The sequence below is a fragment of the Scardinius erythrophthalmus genome (assembly GCF_964197995.2).
Source record: "Scardinius erythrophthalmus genome assembly, chromosome: 5".
NCBI lineage: Eukaryota > Metazoa > Chordata > Actinopteri > Cypriniformes > Leuciscidae > Scardinius > Scardinius erythrophthalmus.
In genome coordinates this window covers 53,051,012-53,074,820 of record NC_138225.1, presented here as the reverse complement: position 1 = coordinate 53,074,820, position 23,809 = coordinate 53,051,012, and the positions used below count along the sequence as shown (strand labels likewise).

Here is a 23,809-nt window from a genome sequence, read left to right as displayed (position 1 = left end):
TCGTGAGTGATGTTGATGCTTCTACACAAACCAGCTTCAGTCCTTTTTTTGGGGTCTTGGCATTGGGATCCTTTTCCAAACGTATTGTATTGTAAGAGATAGCAGGTAGACTTGGACTTGGAAAGGATGAACAGCTATAAGAGGAGAGAGGTACAACTGTGAAGCAGCAGCATTTCTGGGAAGAATATCTAATCCTGTCCCAGTCCGCGCACCGGCTTGGTGGAGCGTTTTAACCAAGTGAGTGCAAGTGCTCGCCCTTCCGGTTCTCCAAGGCGTTGGGGTCCCGGCAAGCGCACTCTCTTCGGATGTCACAAGACATGGGGAACGGAATCACCTTGAAGGAGAAAAGAAAAACACATGTTGGTCAAGACATGCTCTGCACTTGGACTTGAAAAATTGATGAGCCCCTTGGAGGGATTGAAAATAGAATTTGAATGGCGTTTGGCACTTGACGTCACAAATGAATGTTGGCAGTGCGTCAGTGACACCAGCTGCTGTGGTGCGTCTCCCTCGAGGCAGGACTCAGATGCTTTTCGGGATAAACTGCATCTCCAGTCGCTCAAAACTAGGACCATATGTGCACTTCGCATTTGCACGTTAACTTAACCATTTGTCTTAGAGGCCGAGAAGACTGATTTGTTCATGACGTGAACATGTATGCCAATTTATCTTGGTGCACAACAAAGTGGATTTTCGAACTCATAGCATCGATTGTGGAGTAACGACATGTCTATTTGTACCAGCGAACACAGTTTCGGATTTCATTCTGACGTGACTATGTAAACCATTGGTAGGTTGAAATGTTGCTCATTGGGATTTAAAATGTAGCTCACTGTGATTATGATAATGCGATTATGCTCATAATAGGAGTAAAGATATGTGGAGTACTGCAATTTACAGGTAAATTAGCTTAAACCTTCCTGTAAGAAAAACGTAGTCCATCAGTACAAAACAATCGACCTTGAAACAAGTTGAAAACTCCATTAATATTACAGTAATATTAAAGGGGTCCTATTATACCCTTTTACGAAGTCTTGATTTTGTTTTTGGGTTGTATTAGAATATGTTTCCATGCATTATTTTTCACATATTTTACATTATTAAAACCCCTCTCTCCCCAGTCTGGTTGAACGCGTCATTTTCGATGAAGCCCCTCCTTCTGAAATACGAAATGTGCTGTGATTGGTTAGCCAGCCCCCGTGTGTTGTGATTAGTCATAACCGCGAGCTCTAGTGAGATGTAAACATTAACGATGGCATCAATTTCAAACCATTTCAAGGCCGATACAGACCCTGACAATATTAAGAAACAACGGATTTCAAGCACAGACTTTGCAAGCACGGATTTCACAGGACGTTTCAGATTGGAATGTTTTTTTTTGTAATGTTCTTATATATACATCATATTTGTCAGAAAACTATGTTAATACAAACAGTAATTGATCACAAAACAGATCATTTTCCAATGGGGCGGTGAACAGTCTTACAAAAGCAAGAGCTTACAAAAGCTACAGTAAACACTACATCAATACTGTAAAGTTAGTTAGCTTTGCCCTTCCTTTACATCATAGCTATCATAGCAACTTTGCAAATGTTGTTTATGCTCAAAGAGCAACACTGAACACTAACCTAAGTATTAAATGGGTCCTTGATTATGATTTCACTTTTTAAGTTCCTTTTTAAGTTCCCAAAGGCCTTCGCTGCAATCATTAATGTTTGTATGAAACAAGAGAGTGGGAGTTTGCAGTTTGATTCAAGAGGCTGATATATAATCTTGCTATAGATAATGAATATTTGAATGTTATAATAAAGTAATAAAAAGCATGAAAGTATTCTAGAGAGCTGCATAATAATGTTGATGCACCAACAACAACGTTTTACAGGCACGTTACCCAGTTTTTCTTTTTAATCACTGAATTTAATCAATAATTAAATTGCATGTAGATGCAAGCAAAGAGCGTTTCTTAATCAGCATTGTTGTCTTGTTTTGCAGTAGAAATCTAAATAAGCATTGGATACTTAATTCAAGATTTATTTTGTTATATGATCTTGATAAATTTCTTTTTAAATTCAACATTTTCAAATTTAAGCTTTTCTTCTAATATTTATAGTTTAATATATTTGTAGCTTTATTTCAGTTACAGAAAACAACTTTTAATAAGGATCTTAAGATATGTCTACTGGATAACAAGACACAAGTACTGATGAAGAAAAAGATTTTTGTTGTGTGAGAGTGCAGTGATCCAGACGGAAATGGCATGTATGACTAAGTAACGAAAACAAAACATGTTTGTGAGAGCAGCACTTAGTCTTTCCTGTGAAGCTTTTACAAGCATGAACCGGACACATATCAAAACCAGCCGTCATTGCCCTGCATGGCATTTCCTGTCCAACCGTGTGCCTTCCCTGACGTTCCAACACATTCAGATTGGCTTTTGCTAACCTTGCTGAAAAAACACCCTAAGGTTGTTTACTGGCCAGGATGGGAAACCAGCTGACGAGTGCCTCAAACCCCATAAAACAGATCAACCATTTGTTATCAACGAGGATTGTTATCAACCACCCTAATAAAGGTGTGCAGTAGTTTTCATAACTTCTTTTTCAGTCTTCCCTCCCATCTCACGACACACAACCTTTCCCAGTTCTCCTTTAGCACCCTCTCTTTATCTCATCATCAGACTAAGATGTGGGTGGCAAATTTAACATGGTTTTCTCTGCCCTTGACCCTAGGGTGGCTGGACCAGCTGCCACATCTGGGGCTCATCGATGGTGGCTGGGAATGTCAGCATGGGGCAGAGGCCAGTGCAGAACACACACACACACACACACACACACACGTCACGGCGCACTACCCCCCCCCCCCCCCCCCCACCTCTGCAGGGCTCCTGGCAGAACGCACGTATGTGTCAGACTGCAGCTGAAGGGGGCTGGGGATCGGGGCGCAGACGGAGAGCTTCAAAACAGACCAGAATAATGTTGGTCTGAGGCTCAGCCGCGTACGTCACGACATTTGTAAGACCGTCATTTATTACATTCAAAACTGAGAGAGAATTTGAATGACATCTGTTTATTGTTTGAGAAACAACAATTTGTTTTACTATTGTTATCGTAAGATTAAGATTTTTTTTATGAAATGAGAAATAACAGTTTCACTCTGCTTGCACTGTAAACTCAGAGAATGATTATTATCGTTAACTAAAACTGAAACCATAAAAATAAATGTTCTTTATTTGAAACAAAATAAACATTTCATTTCAACATTAAGCCTTATTTTATTATTGACTAGCTTTATTGCAAATCTAACAATACGTCTAATTTCTTAACATTAGTTATGAACTGACTATGAGCAAAATATTATTACATTATACTGTGTTACCCTTTGTTAATGCTAATTTATAAAAATAGAGCAGTTCACTGTTTGTTCATGTTAGTTCACAGTGCTTTAACTAATGTTAACTGCAATTAACTGATCTTAAACACACACGTCACTACATATTCTTTAGTAATGGTTTAAATTTCTACATGGCCTGTCAAACATAAATAGGCCACAATTAGGCTGATGAAATATACTAAGCGGGAAATTAGATTATTAATATTAACTCTCCGCCATTGATGGAATTTTCTTGCTATCCATGTTTTCACTGTTATATGGTAGGGGGCGCTGTAACGCATCTTCTGAAAGAGACAATCTCTGGATCAAAACACATGCAAAATGCAGAAACAAGCGATAAAAGCATTGCTCATGCACGCTGTAGTCTTTGAAAAATGTTTTCACTGTTATATGGTAGGGGGCGCTGTAACGCATCTTCTGAAAGAGAGAATCTCTGGTTCAAAACACATGCAAAAAGCAGAAACAAGCGATAAAAGCATTGCTCATGCACGCTGTAGTCTTTGAAAAATGTTTTCACTGTTATATGGTAGGGGGCGCTGTAACGCATCTTCTGAAAGAGACAATCTCTGGATCAAAACACATGCAAAATGCAGAAACAAGCGATAAAAGCATTGCTCATGCACGCTGTAGTCTTTGAAAAATGTTTTCACTGTTATATGGTAGGGGGCGCTGTAACGCATCTTCTGAAAGAGAGAATCTCTGGTTCAAAACACATGCAAAAAGCAGAAACAATTGATAAAAGCATTGCTCATGCACGCTGTAGTCTTTGAAAAATGTTTTTTATAAAACTTTCACACATTCAAGTGTTGATAAACGCATAAATAAAAGCTAGAATAATTTTTTTCTTTTTTCTTCAACAGCAGATGCTCTGTTCTATCTTTTAATACATTGCATGTTCAGATATTCATACAACAAAATATTCTGGGGGCCATTAAAGTTCTGTGAAAATGCTGGCGTGGCTGGCAACTTAAAAAAAAAAAAAAAAAACACTGGCAGGGAAAGAGTTAATAAAGTTAACTATGGATTGAACATTGGTTTGTTGGTGCGTCCGTTGCATTTACAACATGCTTTCCTTCAGTTCAAACTGGTACTCGTGTGTTCAGGCCATTAAACATGGAAAGTCATGGGAGGCACAGCCTTCAGTCTCAGCCTCCATAGGGGAAACCTTGTTGTGAAAGTCTTGGAAAATCTCTCACCCTATTTTTTTTGCTGCAGAAACAGCAATCTTGCTCCAATCTTGCACGGTTGGCACTTCATTGACACTTTTCCCTAAAACAGCTTAGATTAAAGGAAAGAATTTGGGAAAACTGAAAAGCTCATTTGGAAATGTGGTTTTATAGCCATAAACTTTGCAGGGCAAAAACCAGCATGCGTTGATAATTATGTCTTATAAAAAGGTAAGAGACACACATTTGCTCCCGCCCGACTGCAGGCCGGCCCCTGGAGGAGTTCCCCTGCTTCCATTTATTACCTTGGCACAGTTTTGGGTGTTGGGAATGCAAACAAGAACCCACTGAATTCAGGTTGTCCCTCATACATCTTAAAAAGCCACTGAGAATCTGAATTTGGTTATTTACAATTGATGGTTTTATTATTTTAATGACACTTGTTGTGTTATTTTAATGTACAATGGAGTAGACTGTAAAAGGTTATTGGAGTGTGTTATACAATTTATTTATTTATTTGACTTTTACTACTTTTACTACTTTTTTTTACTATTTTTTATCTTTCTACTGCAAACTGTCATGTTTAATTCAATGTATTACGTGCTGTTTTCTTTGTGAAATGTACAGGCAATTTCAGAGTGAATGGTTTCAAAGTACTGAACTGTTAGAATAAAATGTTAGACTGTTAGAGATTTAGGCTTCTTAATTGACAATAACCTAAAAATGGACAAGCAAATTAACTCTGTGGTCCGGGCTTGTTTTTATAATCTGCGTTTATTAGCAAAAACGAAACCATTTTTATCAAATAAAGATTTCGAAAGAGTAATCCATACTTTTATTTTATCACGGTTGGACATTTGTAATTCTCGATTGCAATCGGTGCAAATGCTGCGGCGAGGCTTCTAATGAGGGTAAAGAAACAGGAATCAATTACACCCGTACTAGCGTCTCTAATTGGCTTCCAGTCCATTTTAGAATAAGATATAAAATATTACTGTTTGTATATAAATCGTTAAATAACCAGGCCCCACCATATTTGGCAAATATTTTAACCCTATATAACCCTTCTAGAACATTACACTCAGAGAATCATAAACTACTTATAGTGCCTAGAACAAATCGCCTACATAAAGGCGACCGGGCCTTTGCAGTAATAGGGCCGAGACAGTGGAATGAGCTGCCGCTGTCTATCAGGTCTGCCAAATCGCTGTCAATGTTTAAGAATCTGTTGAAACGGCATCTAATGTCGTTAGCCTATAATGGTTAGATTTGATGTTCTATATGTTGTCTATTATATTATGTGTGTCCTTATTTTTATCCTTTTATAGAACCTGCATGTAAAGCACTTTGGTTCAACCTCGGTTGTGATTTAACAGTGCTATATAAATAAACAAACAAGAAACAAGAAAGTAAATCCTACAGCATTCAGTGTGGTAGGTGCAAAACAAGCTATGTGTCGAAACGCAATGGTTAGGGATTTGTTGACATTTCTAACCATCCATATGATCATAAGTAAAAGGCTAAACTGATCCACTGACACCTAACATTACAAGGTCACGTCCTTCTACTTCACCAAACTTTAAGCTAAAAATGAAAACCTAGCTTTTGACTTGTTTAAAAACCTCCCATTCTCAGGCCGAAAGGAATCTCCTCTAAATAAAACCGAAGGCTTTCTCTTTCCTAGCCCTAATATGCCCAGTGGCCTCCTTCCTCATGCCAGCAGCTTGTAGTGATTAGTAAAGCGTCCTGCAGTGACCTTAGATGCTGTTTGACTCGCACCTTCAAAGTCCCTGAGAGGAATAATATACAGCCAGCCATCCAGAACATGTTAATACGCGAACCTTTCAGAGAACACGACGAGAGCACGGCAGGGTGAGATAAGGAAGAGAAACAAACACACAAGCAGCAGGGAAGTGCCTCGGCTTCCTTTGCTTTAAAGTCATCGCGGCAAAAGAGAGGGTCGCCCAAAGCGAGACATACCTCGTTGAAGAACATGGCCAAGAGTCTGGCTGAGTCAACATTAACATACGCATTTAACTATGCATTCATCTCTGCATTATGCAGCTGTTGGAGCTTGACAGATGTATGAAAAGAACCAGGTGAAAAGACTTGCTGAAAACAATAGCATACGTGTTTAGAACGACAAGAGGGTGAGTGGATGGAGAAATGTCACGAGTATCGCTTCTATCACGATTATTCCAGCACGCAAACATAAACAGCGTCAGTGTAGTTCGATTCATGAACAAATGGCTCAATTTCACTTTGAATCAGTCTGACGAATCCTTCACTGAATTAACTCATTATATCAGGCAATTTAACATCACTCTCAGTGATCAAATTTAGCACTGCTATATAACGTTTACCTATCTGCACTTGAACTGATGCTGTCGAACACAAACCAGAAATGATCACCTTAAGCAATGATGTGTCTATCTAGATTAATCATGCATTTACATCGAGGAATGTATATAGTCACCAAACAGGCTTTCCAAAGTGTGGAAGTTTGTAGATAGGTGACATTTTCTAATGAAATTTCCCCAATTCAATCCATCCTTCCAAACCTCATATATTGTGTTGTTTAGGGTTTATACAGGACATCGCAGTACATTTTCTGACACACTGATCCCTGCATATTGGTCTTCCAAATTCCAGTCGCTCTTAAAAAAATGTCAACAGATTTTATTCCTCGCAACCCTCAAGAAATCCTTGTCTGTTCCTGAGAGAAATGAAAATCAGGTGGTGAGGTCACAAAAGTTCTTGGTTGGGATGACTAGGAGCAAATTTCAAGGGACAACAAACAGTCACATACTATCTCTAGTGATTATCACGTCAAAATACTCCAGGAATGGCGCAGAGAAGTTAAGTGCAATTTGAAATCAGAGGCTCAAAACAAAGCAGACCGCCGCTTATCTGTGCACTAATGCGTGAACTCCATTGATCTGCACTTGTGTTTGTGGGCCTGACCAGGAAATGTATGAATGAGTTTGGGAATTTAAACAGATAAAGATAAAGTGGTGCAAATATAGGACACATTTGGGGGGGGGGGGGGTGTGGTGAAACTCCTGGAGCTAAACACCACAACTCAGATTCCCCCCTCATCATATCCAACTCTGGCAATCCATCCATCGCAATATGATTGCTTCTTTCAGAGTTATTTTATACAGTTCTTCCCTAAACCCTGGCTATTTCCAGGGACAGGATGTTTTGCAAAACCCTGCTGATATAATTTGCTTCAAGGACTGCCAGGACGCTGAACTAGGCTCAGGATGCCAGGTGATTCTCAGTTGCCAATTTTCCCAACATCAGACACAGACTCAATCTTTTGAGTACAGAACATTGTTTTTCAAGGGTTATAAGTGGGCATTTTGTCCTTCAAGTTCCCAAAGGCCACTGGATTATCTAAAATGAGAAATATTTACAACAAAATTTCTCAAATAACTATCAAACAAGATGTCCATGTGCATGACGTCAGGAGTGAGCAAACTGATACTGTCACAATGCAATGCAACGCAACCAAAAAGCTCGAGCTCATCAAAAGATGACTTTATCTCGTCCCATTCTGCTGACGTTCGCCTGCCAAGTGTGTGACATACTATCAGAAAGAAGGAGGCACCAGCAGTCTGGCTTATAGCTGGAGAACAATTTAACCTTCTATCAACACTGGCGCATGGTCAACTCCCGCTAAGATCCCTGTCTGCTCAATGACGTACACTGCACATTGTGAAACTCCCAAAAAGCATCCTTTTGTAGACTGGATTCAGTGAATCATCGCTGTTCATGCACTCACACTCGGACCATATGCCAAATATTTAAGACAATGACAGTACCCAGAGCCGCCTAACTAACCAGACAGGGAAGTTACCCACAGTGACTTTGAGAGTAAAGAGAGCAATTACTGAAAAAACTGTTCTCAAATAAAGCCAACGCCACATAATCGCTTTAGACGAATGCAAATTCTGAACATTGTAGCTGTGCATATAGAACATCAAATACATTTTGATTGGCTGTGATTTCATGGAATATTCCACGAGCTCAGAGCAAATACGTTTACTAGCGGACTATCTCGATCACGTGACGCCATAAACTGCGCTGCGAGATCCAATGAGAAGAGCTTGAATTTGCAACTGAATTCTCCTTTACAAAACCCAATGGTCCAGTTTCACAGAGAGGGCTTAGACTAAACCGGTATTAGGCCTTACTTCAATTAGGGCATTTAAGTAGCTTTTATAAACATGCCTTAGAAAAAAAACATTACTGGTGTGCATTTTGAGGCAAAACAATGGCACTGACATATTTTAAGACATATCAGTGAAAGTTACTTCCATTTAAAACAGCTCAAATATGCATTTTAGTCCTGCTTAAGCCTCGTCTGTGAAACAGGGGGAATCTCTCGGATTAAAACTAGTTTAAAGCCTAATGGAACAAAAGTATTACAAGGGTTAAGGAGAATAATTACAGTATTTATTTGTACGGAGCCCCTAAAGGGACATGGTGGTGGGAAGAAAATGGGAGATGGGATGAAAAATGTCAAAGATTTTGCGTTCTCTCCCAAATGTTTTGCATTCCCCCCAAGAAACTTTGCGTTTGCTTGCAAAACCTTTTGAGCTCTTTGCAAGCGAACGCAAAGTTTCTCGGAGGAATGCAAAACATTTTTTTTTCCACCACCATGTCATTTTAGGGACTACGCATATTTGTTTTTTAGCATTAGTATTTATACTAAATGTGTTGTAATTTCATAGTTTTGTAGAAACCAATGTACAAATGTATGGATATTGTAGAAGAACAATGGTAAATTTCACTGTTCTAACAGAATATTCAAATTTTATGCTTTAAAAATAAGGTATTTATACTATTTTATATATATATCACTGTTGTTAATGAAAGTAAATTTTCATCTGCACTGCACCCAAATACAAGCTTGATGCTTTACTGTCAAGTGGGCATTTCCAAGAGACAAAATGTGCAATATTATTAGTTACTGCACTTATTTCTTAAATGCAATAGTGATTTTATGGTAATAAAAATAAATCAACATCTGTAAACATTGTGGCATTGATGCCATTGCTCTGTTTAGTGTTTGAACTGAAAGCGAAAATGATATGCCAATTCCAAAGATATCTGATTTTAATATACAGCTGTGTGGATGTGAAAGCAGAAACCAAACAGTTGTTAAAATGTGTTGTCAGTTGTTGTGGCTTGTTAGGACGAAAAGATGGATAAGATGGGATTTATCTCTTGTGCATTTTATGCCATTATCATAATTTTGAATATTAATTGAATGTGTGTTGTCACCGGCAAAGGAATTCCAGTGTGTGAAATCTTGGCATTCACACTTTATTTTAGCACTATGCTGAAAATGACACCGCCAAATCTTAGGCTGACAAAAGCCAGTTGAAAACAAGATAGAGGAATTCATGATTCATGTTCTGTCCTTTTAAAATAATAATAAAAAAACAATTATTATTTCAGCTGTTGTCTGTCACCTGCTAAAAATGAAGGATGACTTAAACTGACTGATCACAGTTTGTTTTTACAAGTGGTTTAGGGGCAGTTTTATCTTAAATAAATGATACCATAATAATAGACAAGAACTCACTCAACCGCTCTCCAGTTCATGTGCAAAGCAATTCTGGGAAATGGGAATGTGAAAAAGTGTATCAAACAAAACTCTGAATCGCTTTAAAAGATTGCATGCCACTAACCTGGCAGACATTGGTAAATCCAGGGATTAGATTCTCAGAAGCGGTCATCGTAACAACCTGATACTTTGTAAACACAACTTTGCTTTCAGGCGTACTGATAAATACCATTCCAAGAATATACGTATAGGCAGCCAATCAGATTAGAGCTTGCCAGAACGTGTTTGCCGTTTTTTGTGTGCAATAAGTGTCAGACGGTTAGTGGGTAACAACTAGCATCTCATACTTGTCAGTAGCTACTTTTCCATCCAACGTTGCAAATTTAACTTATGCGCAAAATTGGAATATCACATAAAACATTTGTGAATAAAGCATAATTTCCATCCAGTGAGACAGAGAAAAACAATAATACATATACAATTTTTTTTATATACAATAAATGATTTGCGTCTCAGAGCGCGCCAGTGAAACGCAATAAACGCGGTCATGCTATCTTGCTATCGGAGGCAGAAACCTGATGTTTGGGAACGCACTTGTGTAAGAAATTTCTGGAAGGTAATTATACTGAAGAACTTTGAAGACAAACTTTGGCTCAGGCATTTCAGAATGACCAAAACTGACCAAATTGAGTCAGTTTCAGTGAGGTTTTGATGTTAGACATACATAATATACACATATATACACAAAACACTGTTGAGAGAAATGTTTACTGCACCTTCTTAGTCTTGACAGTGGAATGACAGCAGTCGCCTCCATCGTAGTTGCAGTAGGCTCTGTTGTTGATGGCATCACAGTAATTGTCACCCATGAAAGGCTGAGATAAAAACAGAGAGAGAAACTCAGAGCACCACTAGCATGAGCAACGTAGAGACGCTGATCTACTGTACATGATGAACACAGACGCTTTGCCATCCTAAATATATGCAATACTTAATTGTTTGTGTCTCATAAGCATGGCCATGGGTTCAAGTCATCTTCTCCAACACCCACCATTTTGAAGAAAAATTTTTTTTTTTTGTACTGATAAAACCCTTACATGAATTAACCATTAATAAGCATAATTACTCAATCTAAAATAAAAAGTTTATGTAAACTTATGTATGCACTTATGTCATAGTTTTGACTCTCATAATTGACAGTTTCATTTTTACTATGACATAAGTCAAAATTATGAGACACAAAAAAGTTGACATATTGTAGTCAAAATTATGACAAACATTAAAATTATGATATTAATACAAATTATTAAATAAAAAGTAACAATTCTGTCATAAGTCATAAAATATATTAAGTAATTAATAAGTAATAAAATTGTTGAAATTATGTGATACGAAGTCAGAATTAAGAGATATAAAGTCAAATGATGAGACACTAAGTCATAATTATGAAAAAAAAGTCATGGTTATGACGAAAAGTCCTAATTATACAATACAAAATTATGAGCTAGAAATTAAAATTATGGGATAAAAAGTCAAAATGATGTGATACTAAGTCATAATTGAGATAAAAAGGTCAAAATTAAGACTAAAATAAAAATGGGTTTCAATAAGGTAATGGCCTCCTTCCAAAATGAATCTTTTCATTGGCAGATCCATTCTTATCAAGAAAGAGCACATATGGTGTTGGTGAGAACATTTGTGGAGATCTGTACTACAAACAGATTGAACCAAGTGATCGACAAGCACAGAGGAGAAACAAAGAGCACTGTACATCACAGTCACTTGTACATATACTGACTTTAGTGTAGAGTTCCTCTACATCTTCATCTTCATGAATCTTCTTGGGCCTCTGCAAATGGAGGTCAAGGCAAGAGTGTCGCCAGTGAGGGAGGGAAGACTCAGGATAGAGAGCCATTTGAGAGGATTTGGACTTTCTTACCTCACAACCTTTAATGCAGTGCAGGACTTCTGGATGTGGGTACCACTTCAGGCCCATGGTGCAGACTATGTGCTGAAAAGAGACAAAAAACAAGGAGGTTTTCAGAAAGACAAGAAGAACGTGTAATTTTGAAGTATATCGCCACCACAAAGTGGCCAACTGCAAGTCTTTCTTTCCATCTAATGCCCGTGATTGATATCACACCATGTTCATTCATCAAGGCCAGAGGAGAACTGGTTTCTCCCAAGTTTTTATCCTCCATTTCTGTCACCTGATGGAGTTTGGGTTCTTACTCAATTGGTGAAACTTAGCAGTTATTGATTTGACTGTCCTGACACTGCCAGATGAAGCTGAATAATAACACTATTGTCATGCTTTGCACAATTATTCCACTGAATTGAATCAACACTGAACTGAATTGTGCGGAATAATGACACCATTATATCTTGCTACAGCTGCGGTTCAGCAGAATTTGAATCGGTCTCATATTTGCGACCACAAAAAGAAAAAAGAAAAAGGCAAAACAAGAATGTTTACCTTTGCAAGCGTATCAGGTCTGGCCAACTTGAAGAAAAAAAAAAAAAAAAAACTAATTCTGGAACCCATCCAGATTAAACATCTTGTGAAATGTCATCAGTTTCAAAACATGTATAATTGCGTGAACTCATAATTTACGACAGTTTCCAGCATGTTCGTCATCAAGTTAAGGAGAGATATAGGTGTTGAACAGAGAGAGATGTGTTCACACGGATATGTTCATTAGCACATGTTCTCATGAAAAAACCTCGAGGGTTCATTGAGGCTGACGTGAGGCTGGCCAAAAGTAAAGGACTTTCTGACCTCTAGAGCTCCTAAACATTCCCTGTCGCGGTAACACACACACACACACACACACGAGCGCACACAGCACCTGCCTCTTCTTGTGCTGTACCCACCACTGCAAACTAAGGTATTTCTCATTTCATGCCAGTCAGCAAATCAATGCAAAAAAAAGCGAGAAAAATAATGGTAGTGAACGAGAAGGAACAGAAAACGCTGAAGCATTTCAGGACAGGTGGGGAAGGGTTCACTGCGTAGTGCTGATAAATAAACTGCCTCTGTGGGTATACCATGCGCAGGAACCACAGGGAACCCTATTTATTGTTTTTAAAGGGATAGTTCACCTAAAAAATGTAACTCTGTCATTAATTATTACTCACCCGTAAGACTTTCGTTCATCTGCAGAACACAAATGAAGATCTTTTTGAGGAAATCTGAGAGATTTCTGTCCCTCCATTGAGAGCTACGCAACTACCACTTTGACGCTTTCATAAAGAGATTGTAAAACTACACATTTGAGCTTCAGCAAGAACCGATGAGGTTTATTCTCGTGTTACACAGTACGTTTGAGCTTTAGCAAGAGGTTTGTACTCGCGAGTCAAGCAGGTTCAGTTGAGCTTCATTTTATGTTCGCTGATCAATGTTTATATGTGAATAAAAGCCTAAATTCAACCTGTTCATCATATAAAGTGATCGAGTCTCTTTAGAAAATGTGGAGAAAACCACTTAATTCAAATGGATTCGTTTTACAAACTCTTTATGAACTTTTTGATGTGTCAAAGTGGTAGTTGCGTAGCTGTCAATGGAGGGACAGAAAGCTCTCAGATTTCCTCAGAAAGATCTTCATTTGTGTTTTCCGAAGATGAACGAAAGTCTTACGGGTTAGGAATGACATCAGGCTGAGTAAATGACAGAATTTTCATTTTTGGGTGAACTATCCCTTTAATACACACAAAGTACACTACAAGTGCATTCTATACAATTAAGTGCACTTATTTTCCACATGGCCTCATTAACATTTTTTTTTAACCACACCCCTCCAATCAGTCGTGTCCCAATCCAAATCAATTCTGCCCAATATTTTCTTTCTTGAAAAACATCAGACTGCAGAAGAAAAAAGTATTTTACCCTCCAGTATGAAGAAAAGACTTCATCAGAAAGAAATTAGTGGGGAATCGTACAGTACATTAATGACAGATTCAGTCCCTCTGCAGTAACTTGAGTTTGAGTGTTTTCCACAAGAGGACAGTGGTAGATAATGGTGAAGTTCGTGAATAAACCCTTACTGGTGCCTGAAGGGTTCCCAGCCCTTTATATCATATAATATTTACTTTAGTGAACACATTATGCGCTGATAGCCTGACTGATAAAATGATTGAATTGCTTTGTTTCCCTCAGAAAAGCATGCCATCATCATCTGAAAGAGCTTTTATCACATTAGACGGCCATACTCTGTTCTCCCGAAGCTCCTGAGATCCCATTTAGCTCTCAGGCCTTTAATAAAGGTTTGGTTTATTAATTAGAGGTTAATATTAGTACTCCCCTCAGCGGACCCAGCATGAACAATCGACGGCATCACGTAAAGGCCACGGTCTGCCAAGGCACCCGAATGCATCAGCAATGTCATTTTGCTGATGTCAGGAAAGCAAATAAGTGAGAAAATAAGAAGAGCTTCTTAGTAGGGCAGCAGTGAAACCTGAAACGAATCGTTCTCGAGGGCCGATTCGTCACAATAAGTAATTCAACCGACTCAGCAGGAAACATAAAACAAAGAAAGTGAGAATGGGAAACGAGACTCTGGATGCGTATGGCTACTAAAGTGTACCAATGCACCTAAACTCACTAGTTCAGACTTATGCGCCCTCAGACTTAAGATGACTTATTAGACTTTAAACGTCTAAATACACCAATTAATGACCAATTAATACTAGCACTTACTTGTTTTGTTTTTCTGATTTAAAAATAAATAAATGCTATGTGTACTGTGCTAGACTAACAGCACTTGTATACTGTTGCCCTCTTGCCTGATTGCTTCTATTGTTCTCCTCATTTGTAAGTCGCTTTGAATAAAAGCGTCTGCTAAATGATTAAATGTAAAGCTTGCAGCGGTGTGCAATCGCCAGCTTACTTCTCTGCTTCTCCGGGACGCCTCGGCTGGTGTGGATATATAGGACGTTCTCGCAGCACCGGCCAACAAACACAGCATGACCATTAGCATTAGCGCAGGTGTCAATCAGGGCCCGGGGGTTACGGGACGGATCGTGCCCTTGCACAGCGAGCAGAAGTGAACAGGTGCGGTGGAATTCAAACAGCATCGATTGACACAGGCTGCTGAGAGAACAGTTATTGATCTGACCTCAGTCGAGCACCCTGGAACATTTCAGCCGCATCGATTTGGCCTCCTCTTCCCCTCACACTCTGTCTCCAGACTCGAATTACCACCCAGGGAAGATCATATCAATTACACAAATCAATCAGAAACGTGTTGTTTCATTTCTCTGCCGAAAACCGCCTGACTCGACACAAATGCCCATCTAAACACAACAGAAGTAGGGGGGACGCCGATCAGTTTGATCGCAGTGAGTTTGTTTACAACTCTCTAGCATCTTAGATCAATCCCAAAATTCCCCGTGTGCTCACACTAGTTCGGTTCTCTTTGTTTTTTTGGACCGGACCAAAAAAAATCTACATTTAGTCCTGGTTCGCTTAGCGTTCACACTGTCATTTTTAACACTGAACCTAAAAGAAGAAGAAAAAACGTCTTTTAGGACATGTTTTGCGACGGAATTTGTCGAACATCCACAACTATACTGTGTGCTGCAATGTGTTCGCATACATATGATGGTATATGATGGAACTGATAACACGTTAAGAGCTTAGTAAAGTCAAAACAGCGGCAGGAATCCCTCTGTCACACACACACACACACACACACACACACACACACACACACACACACACTGTTCTGATGCCTGGTTTGTTTTGTTTTTTTACCTACCCATTTGGTCTTTTTTCCCACGCACCGATCACCTGCAGATGTGTGATGGTGATTGCCAATTGATTATATATTTATAATAAAGTATATTTTAAATATAGTTTCAATTTATTTATATTTAATAAAAAAAAAGTATTTATTTTAAATCACATTTAATCTATTTAATAGAAAAACAATTAACTAATTCTATTTATTCATTTATTCATTCATTCATTCATTTATTACAGTTTTTCTCTAGATTAGACTACAGATGATGGGCATTTTTAAGCTTCAGGCTATAAATCCGTCCAGTCAGTGGAAATCAAACATGTTTGATATTTTAAGCCACATTTAAACAACATCAACATGTTTTTATTTTTTATGCATCTCCTTGGTGCATTTTTTCTGAATGAGATTTGAAATTTGATTCTCAGTCATTTAATGTATGATGCCCAGGTTTTTTAAAAAAATAAAAAAATAATAATGTTTTAAAATCTGTTCAGATTTGTAAAGTTGTGTAGTGTATTCCAGCCTTTTGATGAATTGAGCAAGAAACAAAGTTCGATGTTCCTGCCTGAAAGGTGTTGAGCAAAACAGCCTGAAGACTGCCATCGTAACACCGCTAGTCTAATCCAGCAGTCACCACTAAAACACTGCAACACTTCTGACAGGTAAATGTATATTAAGTCTTTCTACTAATGCCAGTAACAGGGTCATTCTTTAAATTATAGTGATTACAGGCGGCTTTTTAACTTTTATGACTTGGCCTCTGCCTCGCTGTGGTTCAGATGAGTTCAGAGATTACTGTAATCATACCCTGTTTTACCAATGCCAGGTAATTGGGAAGCCATGCATGCCTGAGCCTGCGGCTAATGAACAGTAATTGGAGGAACTGCGACATTCAATGCAAAGTTACAATCGCTGCATGTGTTCGCTGAGGAATAACAGCAAATTTTGCCCTTTTGGGGAGTTTTTTCTTGTGTGCACAGAAACACAGAAAGTTTTGTGTGATGGGTTTAGGGGTAGGGCTAGTGTAAGGGGAGATAATATACAGTTTATACAGTATAAAAGCCATTATGTCTATGGAATGTCCCCATAAAACATGGAAACCCAATGTGTGTGTGCGTGTGTGTGTTTTAGTGGATAATTTACGAATTTGCTAGCAGTGTCATCCTTATATACTGCCGACTGTACTATCAAGTTTATCTGAAATGGACTTTTCAGACTATAAAGGTAAAAATGAAATGATCAGTTTTCCTCATTACAGTTGTCATGTTTTATGTCACCGTTTGACATTTTCCCCCTCAAACGCTGAAACTACCGTTTATAACAATGCTCAGTGCGTGACTGTCCAAAAGCACTCGATTGGCTGAGTGAAATGTTTCTTTACCCGGGGTTAAAAGCGGGGTTTAGAATGACAATTTGAGGTAAAAATAAGTTAAAATTTGCTGCACGATTTTCTCTTAATAAGGATAAATACAACAAAAATGACAGCGGTGAGAAAACAGCCGTTCAGAAAGCATCTGATCATGGTGATGTGGATGTTTGCATGAGCTCTGCAATTCAGCAATACCACTCATGTGGTATATACAATAGATTGTTTGAAAGCAAGCAGCTTTACAGCATTAAACATGAAAATCCGTGAAATGTTATTAAATGTTAAATAAACAGAATGTTATTGACACTGTTAAATACTGTAGTTACCATTATAGTTATCATTCATGGTGTGAACGAATGCGTCATTATAACTGCATGAAAAGGCACTGAATGTAATGAATTGCATTTTAGAGGTGAATTCCTCATAGACAATGCCCCTGTCTGACCCTAAAGCCTCGAGCCTAGACATTGATGAACGACACTGATGAATCATCAGGCACAATCCAATATCTGCTGCACTATCTGTGTCACCTCAAACGTTGAGTCACACTCGGGATCAGCGTCCCTGCCAGTAAAGCTGAGCGGCTGAAAACACAAACCTTGACTTTGGGAGGGTTCATCCAGTGATGTCTCATAATGCTGCCGGCTGTCGTGTTACTCGGCAGATTCACCACATCACTGTTAGAGTCCCTGCAGGACAACTCGCACTCCTCTCCTGAGGGAAACAGACAGAGGAAAAGAAGCTCGAGTGTCATCTCGATAAACATCTCTATAGACTTGCTAAGCACGCATGAAATGCTCAGTTTGTCTGCTCATCATTAGAGAACATGTTGAGATCTGAACGTCATGTTGAGATGCACACGTTTCGTAAAGTACTGATTACTGTGTCTAGTTCTTTACTGTGGCAGTGTGGTGTGTTATAAAGGGGATTATTTCAGGAAATTGCAGGATATATTGTAAAGGGTAAATGTGGGTGAATCTCACGTCACTTCATTTTACTGCATAACAGAAGAAAATTCTCATTTTGCATAGAGATAATTAAGCCTGTTTTGAGGACCATTATGTGTTTTTTTATTATTATTAATTAAAGAGAGTACATCAAATGTTATAATAATATGTAAAATACTGTTGAAAAAAAATTCAGGATACTTTGATGAATAGAAAGTTCAAAAGAACAGCTTTTATTTGAAATAGAAATATTTTGTAATATTATAAATGTCTTTACTGTTACTTTTGATATGTTTTTGTTCTTGCTGATTAAAAGTAAGTTCATTTCTTAAAAATATATATTTTTTAGAATATAAAATGTATTTGTTTATTTATTTATTTATTATAACTTCACAATAATTACTTTCGCATTGATGATATAATTGAGGGCAACAAGGAGTGCTTAAGGGTGATAAATTATCTCACAAAGCAACTAATCTTAATGATATTAAAGTTTTCTTTAAGAAAAATGTCATTGCTTTGATTAAAAAGAGGATAAGGCATGAAATGAGATGTATAGTACCAATACTGTATCAATAGATTTGACTAAAATCCATTACTAAAATAGTAAGATGTTACTAAAAAAAAAGATTAAACAAAATTATATAGTATTCGATTCCCCAAAAATCTAGAATAGTTGTTCTCAACCCAGGATTGTTATGAATTTATAAAACATTAGAGATATATATTAACATTTTGATGAAACACTTTCAAACTTGAGATGAATTTCCTGAATTCTGATGCTGTCAGTATGATGAACACAACCAAAATCTGCATCATACGTTCCTATCCCAACACAGGAAGAAAAGTGCCCGGCTCCGAATGAGCCGCACAGAGAGAGAGAGAGGAAGAGCGAGAGTTTGAGGGAGAGTGTCACCGATGCCGTGGCCCTTCTTGCAGCTGATGCGGATGCTGGGATGCAGGTTCTGAGGTAGAGAGCATTGGCCCTTCATCTGAGGGCATAACCGGAAGCTTCCGGTCCAGTTCCCGTCCTTTCTGCAGTGGATGATGTTAGTGCCAACAGCCTGTGGAGACGGGGAAGACACGACACACTCCTGTCTGAGTCTCACATTTATTTATATTACATTTTATGCACTACAGAATGCTTCATAAAGAAAAAATAACAGTATTAATGTTGCAAAGTTCTCCAATTATGAAATAAATAGAATTTTAGTTTGTAAAGCAGCTCTAAAAAATTACAGTGTAAAAAAAAAGTTGCTGCCCTAAATTTTTAAGTTCAATCAACTTGGATGTTTAAGCCATTTCAACTTAAATTATACATTAAACTGACTTGAAAAAAAAAATGCTTATGAGTTAAAGCAATGTTAAAACAAAAGTTGTCATAACTTATTAATCTTATAATTTTTCACAGTGTACCGTTCAAATGTTTGTGATCCGCAACATTTTTAATGGTTAAGAAAAAAAAGTCTCCTCTGCTCACCAAGGATGCAGGGTTAAAAAATAAAATAATCAAAAATACAGTAAAAACAGTACTAATGTGAAATATTACAATTTAAAATAATTGTTTTCTATGTGAACATTTTGTAAAATATAATTTGTTCCTGTGATCAAAGGTGAATTTCCAATTTCCAGTCTTCAGTGTCACATGATCGAAATCATTTTAATCATTTCTGATTATCAATGTTGGGCTGCTTAATATTTTGTAATATATGTATTAGAAGTTGATGAAGTTGAAATAGAGATCTTCTGTAACACTACACTAAATAAAGTAAAATAAAAAAAAATAAAAAATAAACATCTATCAAAATTAAGTGTTAATGCTTAAAACAACAAACACGATTTCTTTCCGCCAGTAATTTTTTTTTTTTTTTTTTTACATAAACAGTTAAATTTGAAACTTTGTTGTTTGTTTTTAGAAAACAAGATTTAATTTCTTAATTCATTTTCCTTCTCAAGTAAATTATTTAAGAATTTTTAGATATTTGTACTGGAAAACATAAAAGATAAAAAAAAAAAAAAACTAAGTAACCCACTAGATTAATTTTTGCAGTGTATATATGTCTTTATTGCCAATCCTTTTGCCGATTAATGCAATGCATCCTTGCTGAATAACAATGTTACACTTTATTTCGATGGTCCACTTCAGACATTTTGATAACTATAAGTAACTTTACAAAAGTACGTCAACTAACTCTCATTAGAGTATTAGTAGACTGTTAGGTTAGGGTTCGGGTTAGTAGAATACGTTGAGGTTGCAAAGTTACTTATAGTCAGTATAATGTCTTGTTGAGAAGCATCAAAATAAAGAGTTAGCAGATATTAAACAGACAGTCTACTAATACTCTAATGACAGTTAGTTGACATGTAGTTGCAATGTTACTTATAGTTAGTAGAATGTCTAAAGTGGACCCTCGAAATAAAGTGTTAGCGGATATATAACCAAGAACAGAAGGATCTACAGAATAAGACGGACCTGTTTGCATGGCGGCGGCGGTCCCAGAGAGTGGTTGGCCCTGTTGCAGTGGATCCAGCAGGTGCTGTCGAACCTGAAGCCGTCTGTGCACTGGTACATGCCATAGAAGACCGATGGAGGAGGTGGACAGGTCACCGGCTCACACGAGCCCTCCAACCAGCGGCCGTCTTCAGTGCACTGCCTCTTGAAGGCTCTCCTGAAGGGAAATAGATGAGAAAGAGACTGTTCTGATGATGAAGACAACTCCTGATGGCATGCATTGAGTGGTTGAGTGCGTCATCCAGTCCCTGTGTTGATTTGTGAACAATAATATGCGAACCTCTTTGGCTTCTTGGCCACATGGTATCCGGGTTTGCACTTGTATTTGCAGAGGGTTCCCACTTTAAGGCCCGTTTCATTGCAGCGTTTGGTCTGGAGCACGGCGTTGGGAACGGGAGGCGGCGCTGGACACCGGAGCTCACACAAAGCCTCCGGGAACGACCACAGGCCGTCCTCCATACAGGTCAGAGTGTTATTAGTGCCTGCAGATGAACCACAGACTCGTATGATTAACACAGAATAAAATAGTTCATTCCAATTAAAAAATACAAAAATCAGCAGTCTTCATGAAGCAGCACAACTGTTTTCAACATTTATAAGAAGAAGAAAATGGTAACACTTTAGTTTAGGGTCCAACTCTCATTAACTAGTTGCTCATTAGCATGCATATTAGCGGTTTATTAATAATTATAAAGCACATTAATGCATTATTCTGCATGACCATATTCTACATCCCTTAATCATACCCAACTACCTTACGAACTATTAATAAGCAGTAAAGTTGAGGCAAAAGTCATAGTTAATAGTTAATATGTGTTCCCCAAACTAAAGTGTGACCGACATGAGCATCAAATCATCATATTAGAATGATTTCTGAAGGATCATGTGACACTAAAAACACTATAATATATATATAAATAATATTTCTATATATTATTTCTATATATATATATTAATATATTAATAATATTTCACTATAATATATATATAAAATCAAAATAATTAGACATTGTTAACTTAAGTTTGGGGAACAAGACAAAAATAACACTTCACTTTTTTGCAGTGTATGTATAATTTAACAGTACAAATTAGTATATTTATATTTACATATATTAAGTGACTGTCATGAAATCACTTCTTTAAAAACGACAGAAATCCCAGTGCAAATGAGTTCTGACTATCAGTATAGTAATAGTTGCTAACCGTAGTGAGAAGACTTAAATTAAGTTTTATAAAACCGAAAGCTCCTCTAAATTCTGACTGGATGAGTCACGTCCCAAACCTCTGAGAAATACCTGTGGCCACACATGACTGAATTACATCGCAATGCCCAAATGTTGCAATCGCACACAGCTGCACGTCACAAAGTACTTGGCGGAGGAATTGTTTATTATGAATATTGGGTTTTATCAAGTTCATCAAGTTTTATTCTTGATGTAGTTCTTGTTATTGCATTTATCCTCCTTTATGCTGGGGATGCTCATTAAAATCAAGTACGTATTAATGTGTATGGAAATTAAAAATATATTGGAAATATAAAAAATGGACAGTTTAACCAGGTATTCACAGCATCAAAGTTCAGTAACACTGAGATTTTCCAGCATTTCTCACCCACAAGCTGAGCGGGCTCCTTGCACTGGAACGTGCTCTTCCTGCCGAAGGTGGTGCCTTCTGGGAAATCAAACTGGGCAGGGTGCACATGGTACTTATCTGGCAGCCCACAGTCGACCGGCTCACACGATACTTGCTTGTTCCATTTCCTATCAGCACAGGTGATGGTCACGGTTGAATCCGTCTGCACAGAAAACACGTCAGATTTTCAGCGAGAGTTCAATATGTCATGCTGACCACACAGTGCACTAGGGCTGACACCAATGTAGGGAGCAGTAGCGCTGCAAAAAGACACGTCTTCCTCTCAGGCATGGGTCTGAAAGCCGTACTAGTGCATTAATAATTTGCATGAGAAGTGCCAAGTCTTGCATTGTGTCTTTTGATGACAAAATAAGGAACACAAATGTCCTTTGCAAGGTATACTTCTGATTACAATATGAATGTTGTTTGAATCTTTAGATATACAATTCATATTTAGCATTTACTCTGCAGATAACAAAACCCTACCAAATTAGATGACATTTTAACCCTATAAAGCCTCATGTTTGATACCCAAATGGCCTCTAAATAATCAACATGATGAAAAACTGGAAAAAAAACTGTCATCTGATTGATAGTTTAGACTTTTAAACAAGTAAAAGGCCTTTTGACAATCAGTACAATGATCTGAGCTTCTGTTTGGTGGATAGCTTACCATCCAGATCAGTCACTTACAGGCTCTCGATTCAGACAGCTACAATCCAATGATAACACATATTCATCTTCCTTTAAAGCTTCACTTGATGCACAGTGTTTTGAAAATAAAAAGACAATGTGTGTAGTTTGGACACCGCTGTGCAAAAATGTTGGCACATACTCTTGACCAAAACTCTGTTATTCCAAAAATGCCCCAAAACAACCTGACATCTGGTTACAGACCTTAAAACATATTTGACCCAGGATTTTGTTGTAACTTCAATGTATAATGTGCTTTTTGAAATACCTACAGAGACTATCTTTGGAATCTGATTTCAATAAAATAACAAGCGGATAATATCTTCCCTGGTAGCTTTTAGTTGCAAAGAAACACTGAGAAAAATATGACAGAAAGCATCTTCGATCCATTATTTTTAGGGATGCACCGACACCACTTTTTCCAGAACGAGTCCGATACCGATACTTTCATTTTTGGTACTCGCCGATACCGATACTGAAAACCGATACCTGTATTTTCACTGCATTTGTAGTTTTTAAATGTATTGGTAGAGAAACCAAAAGACTATAAATCATATTAGTTGGCTTAATTTGTTCATCAAATAAATATTTCCTTCAGTTATTTTCATGCTTAATTAAGCCTGCTAAAATGCATTGTATGAACTATGAACACAAGTGAAATATAAATTATTTATTCCAATTTTGATACTACAATAAAAAACTACAGTAATCAATCAAATGTGAAAAAAAACACTGCATATTCATTACTGAATAAATTAAATATAGATGGATCTTTTTTGTA

The 23,809-nt window shown here is 37.6% G+C and overlaps 1 protein-coding gene across 1 annotated transcript in view; it reads right to left on the bottom strand.

Moving 5' to 3' along the window:
• pappaa (pregnancy-associated plasma protein A, pappalysin 1a) overlaps nucleotides 1-23,809 on the bottom strand; it is a 102,654-nt gene continuing 78,845 nt past the window's right edge. Inside the window, exons 16-23 of the mRNA XM_081366194.1 lie at nucleotides 22,315-22,498; nucleotides 20,984-21,185; nucleotides 20,665-20,860; nucleotides 19,108-19,255; nucleotides 17,843-17,958; nucleotides 12,074-12,145; nucleotides 10,911-11,009; nucleotides 1-334 (exon numbers count right to left, since the gene is read on the bottom strand). Coding sequence (XP_081222320.1) covers nucleotides 230-334; nucleotides 10,911-11,009; nucleotides 12,074-12,145; nucleotides 17,843-17,958; nucleotides 19,108-19,255; nucleotides 20,665-20,860; nucleotides 20,984-21,185; nucleotides 22,315-22,498 — 1,122 coding nt within the window. The 3' untranslated portion in view covers nucleotides 1-229. The remainder of the gene's footprint in view (nucleotides 335-10,910; nucleotides 11,010-12,073; nucleotides 12,146-17,842; nucleotides 17,959-19,107; nucleotides 19,256-20,664; nucleotides 20,861-20,983; nucleotides 21,186-22,314; nucleotides 22,499-23,809) is intronic.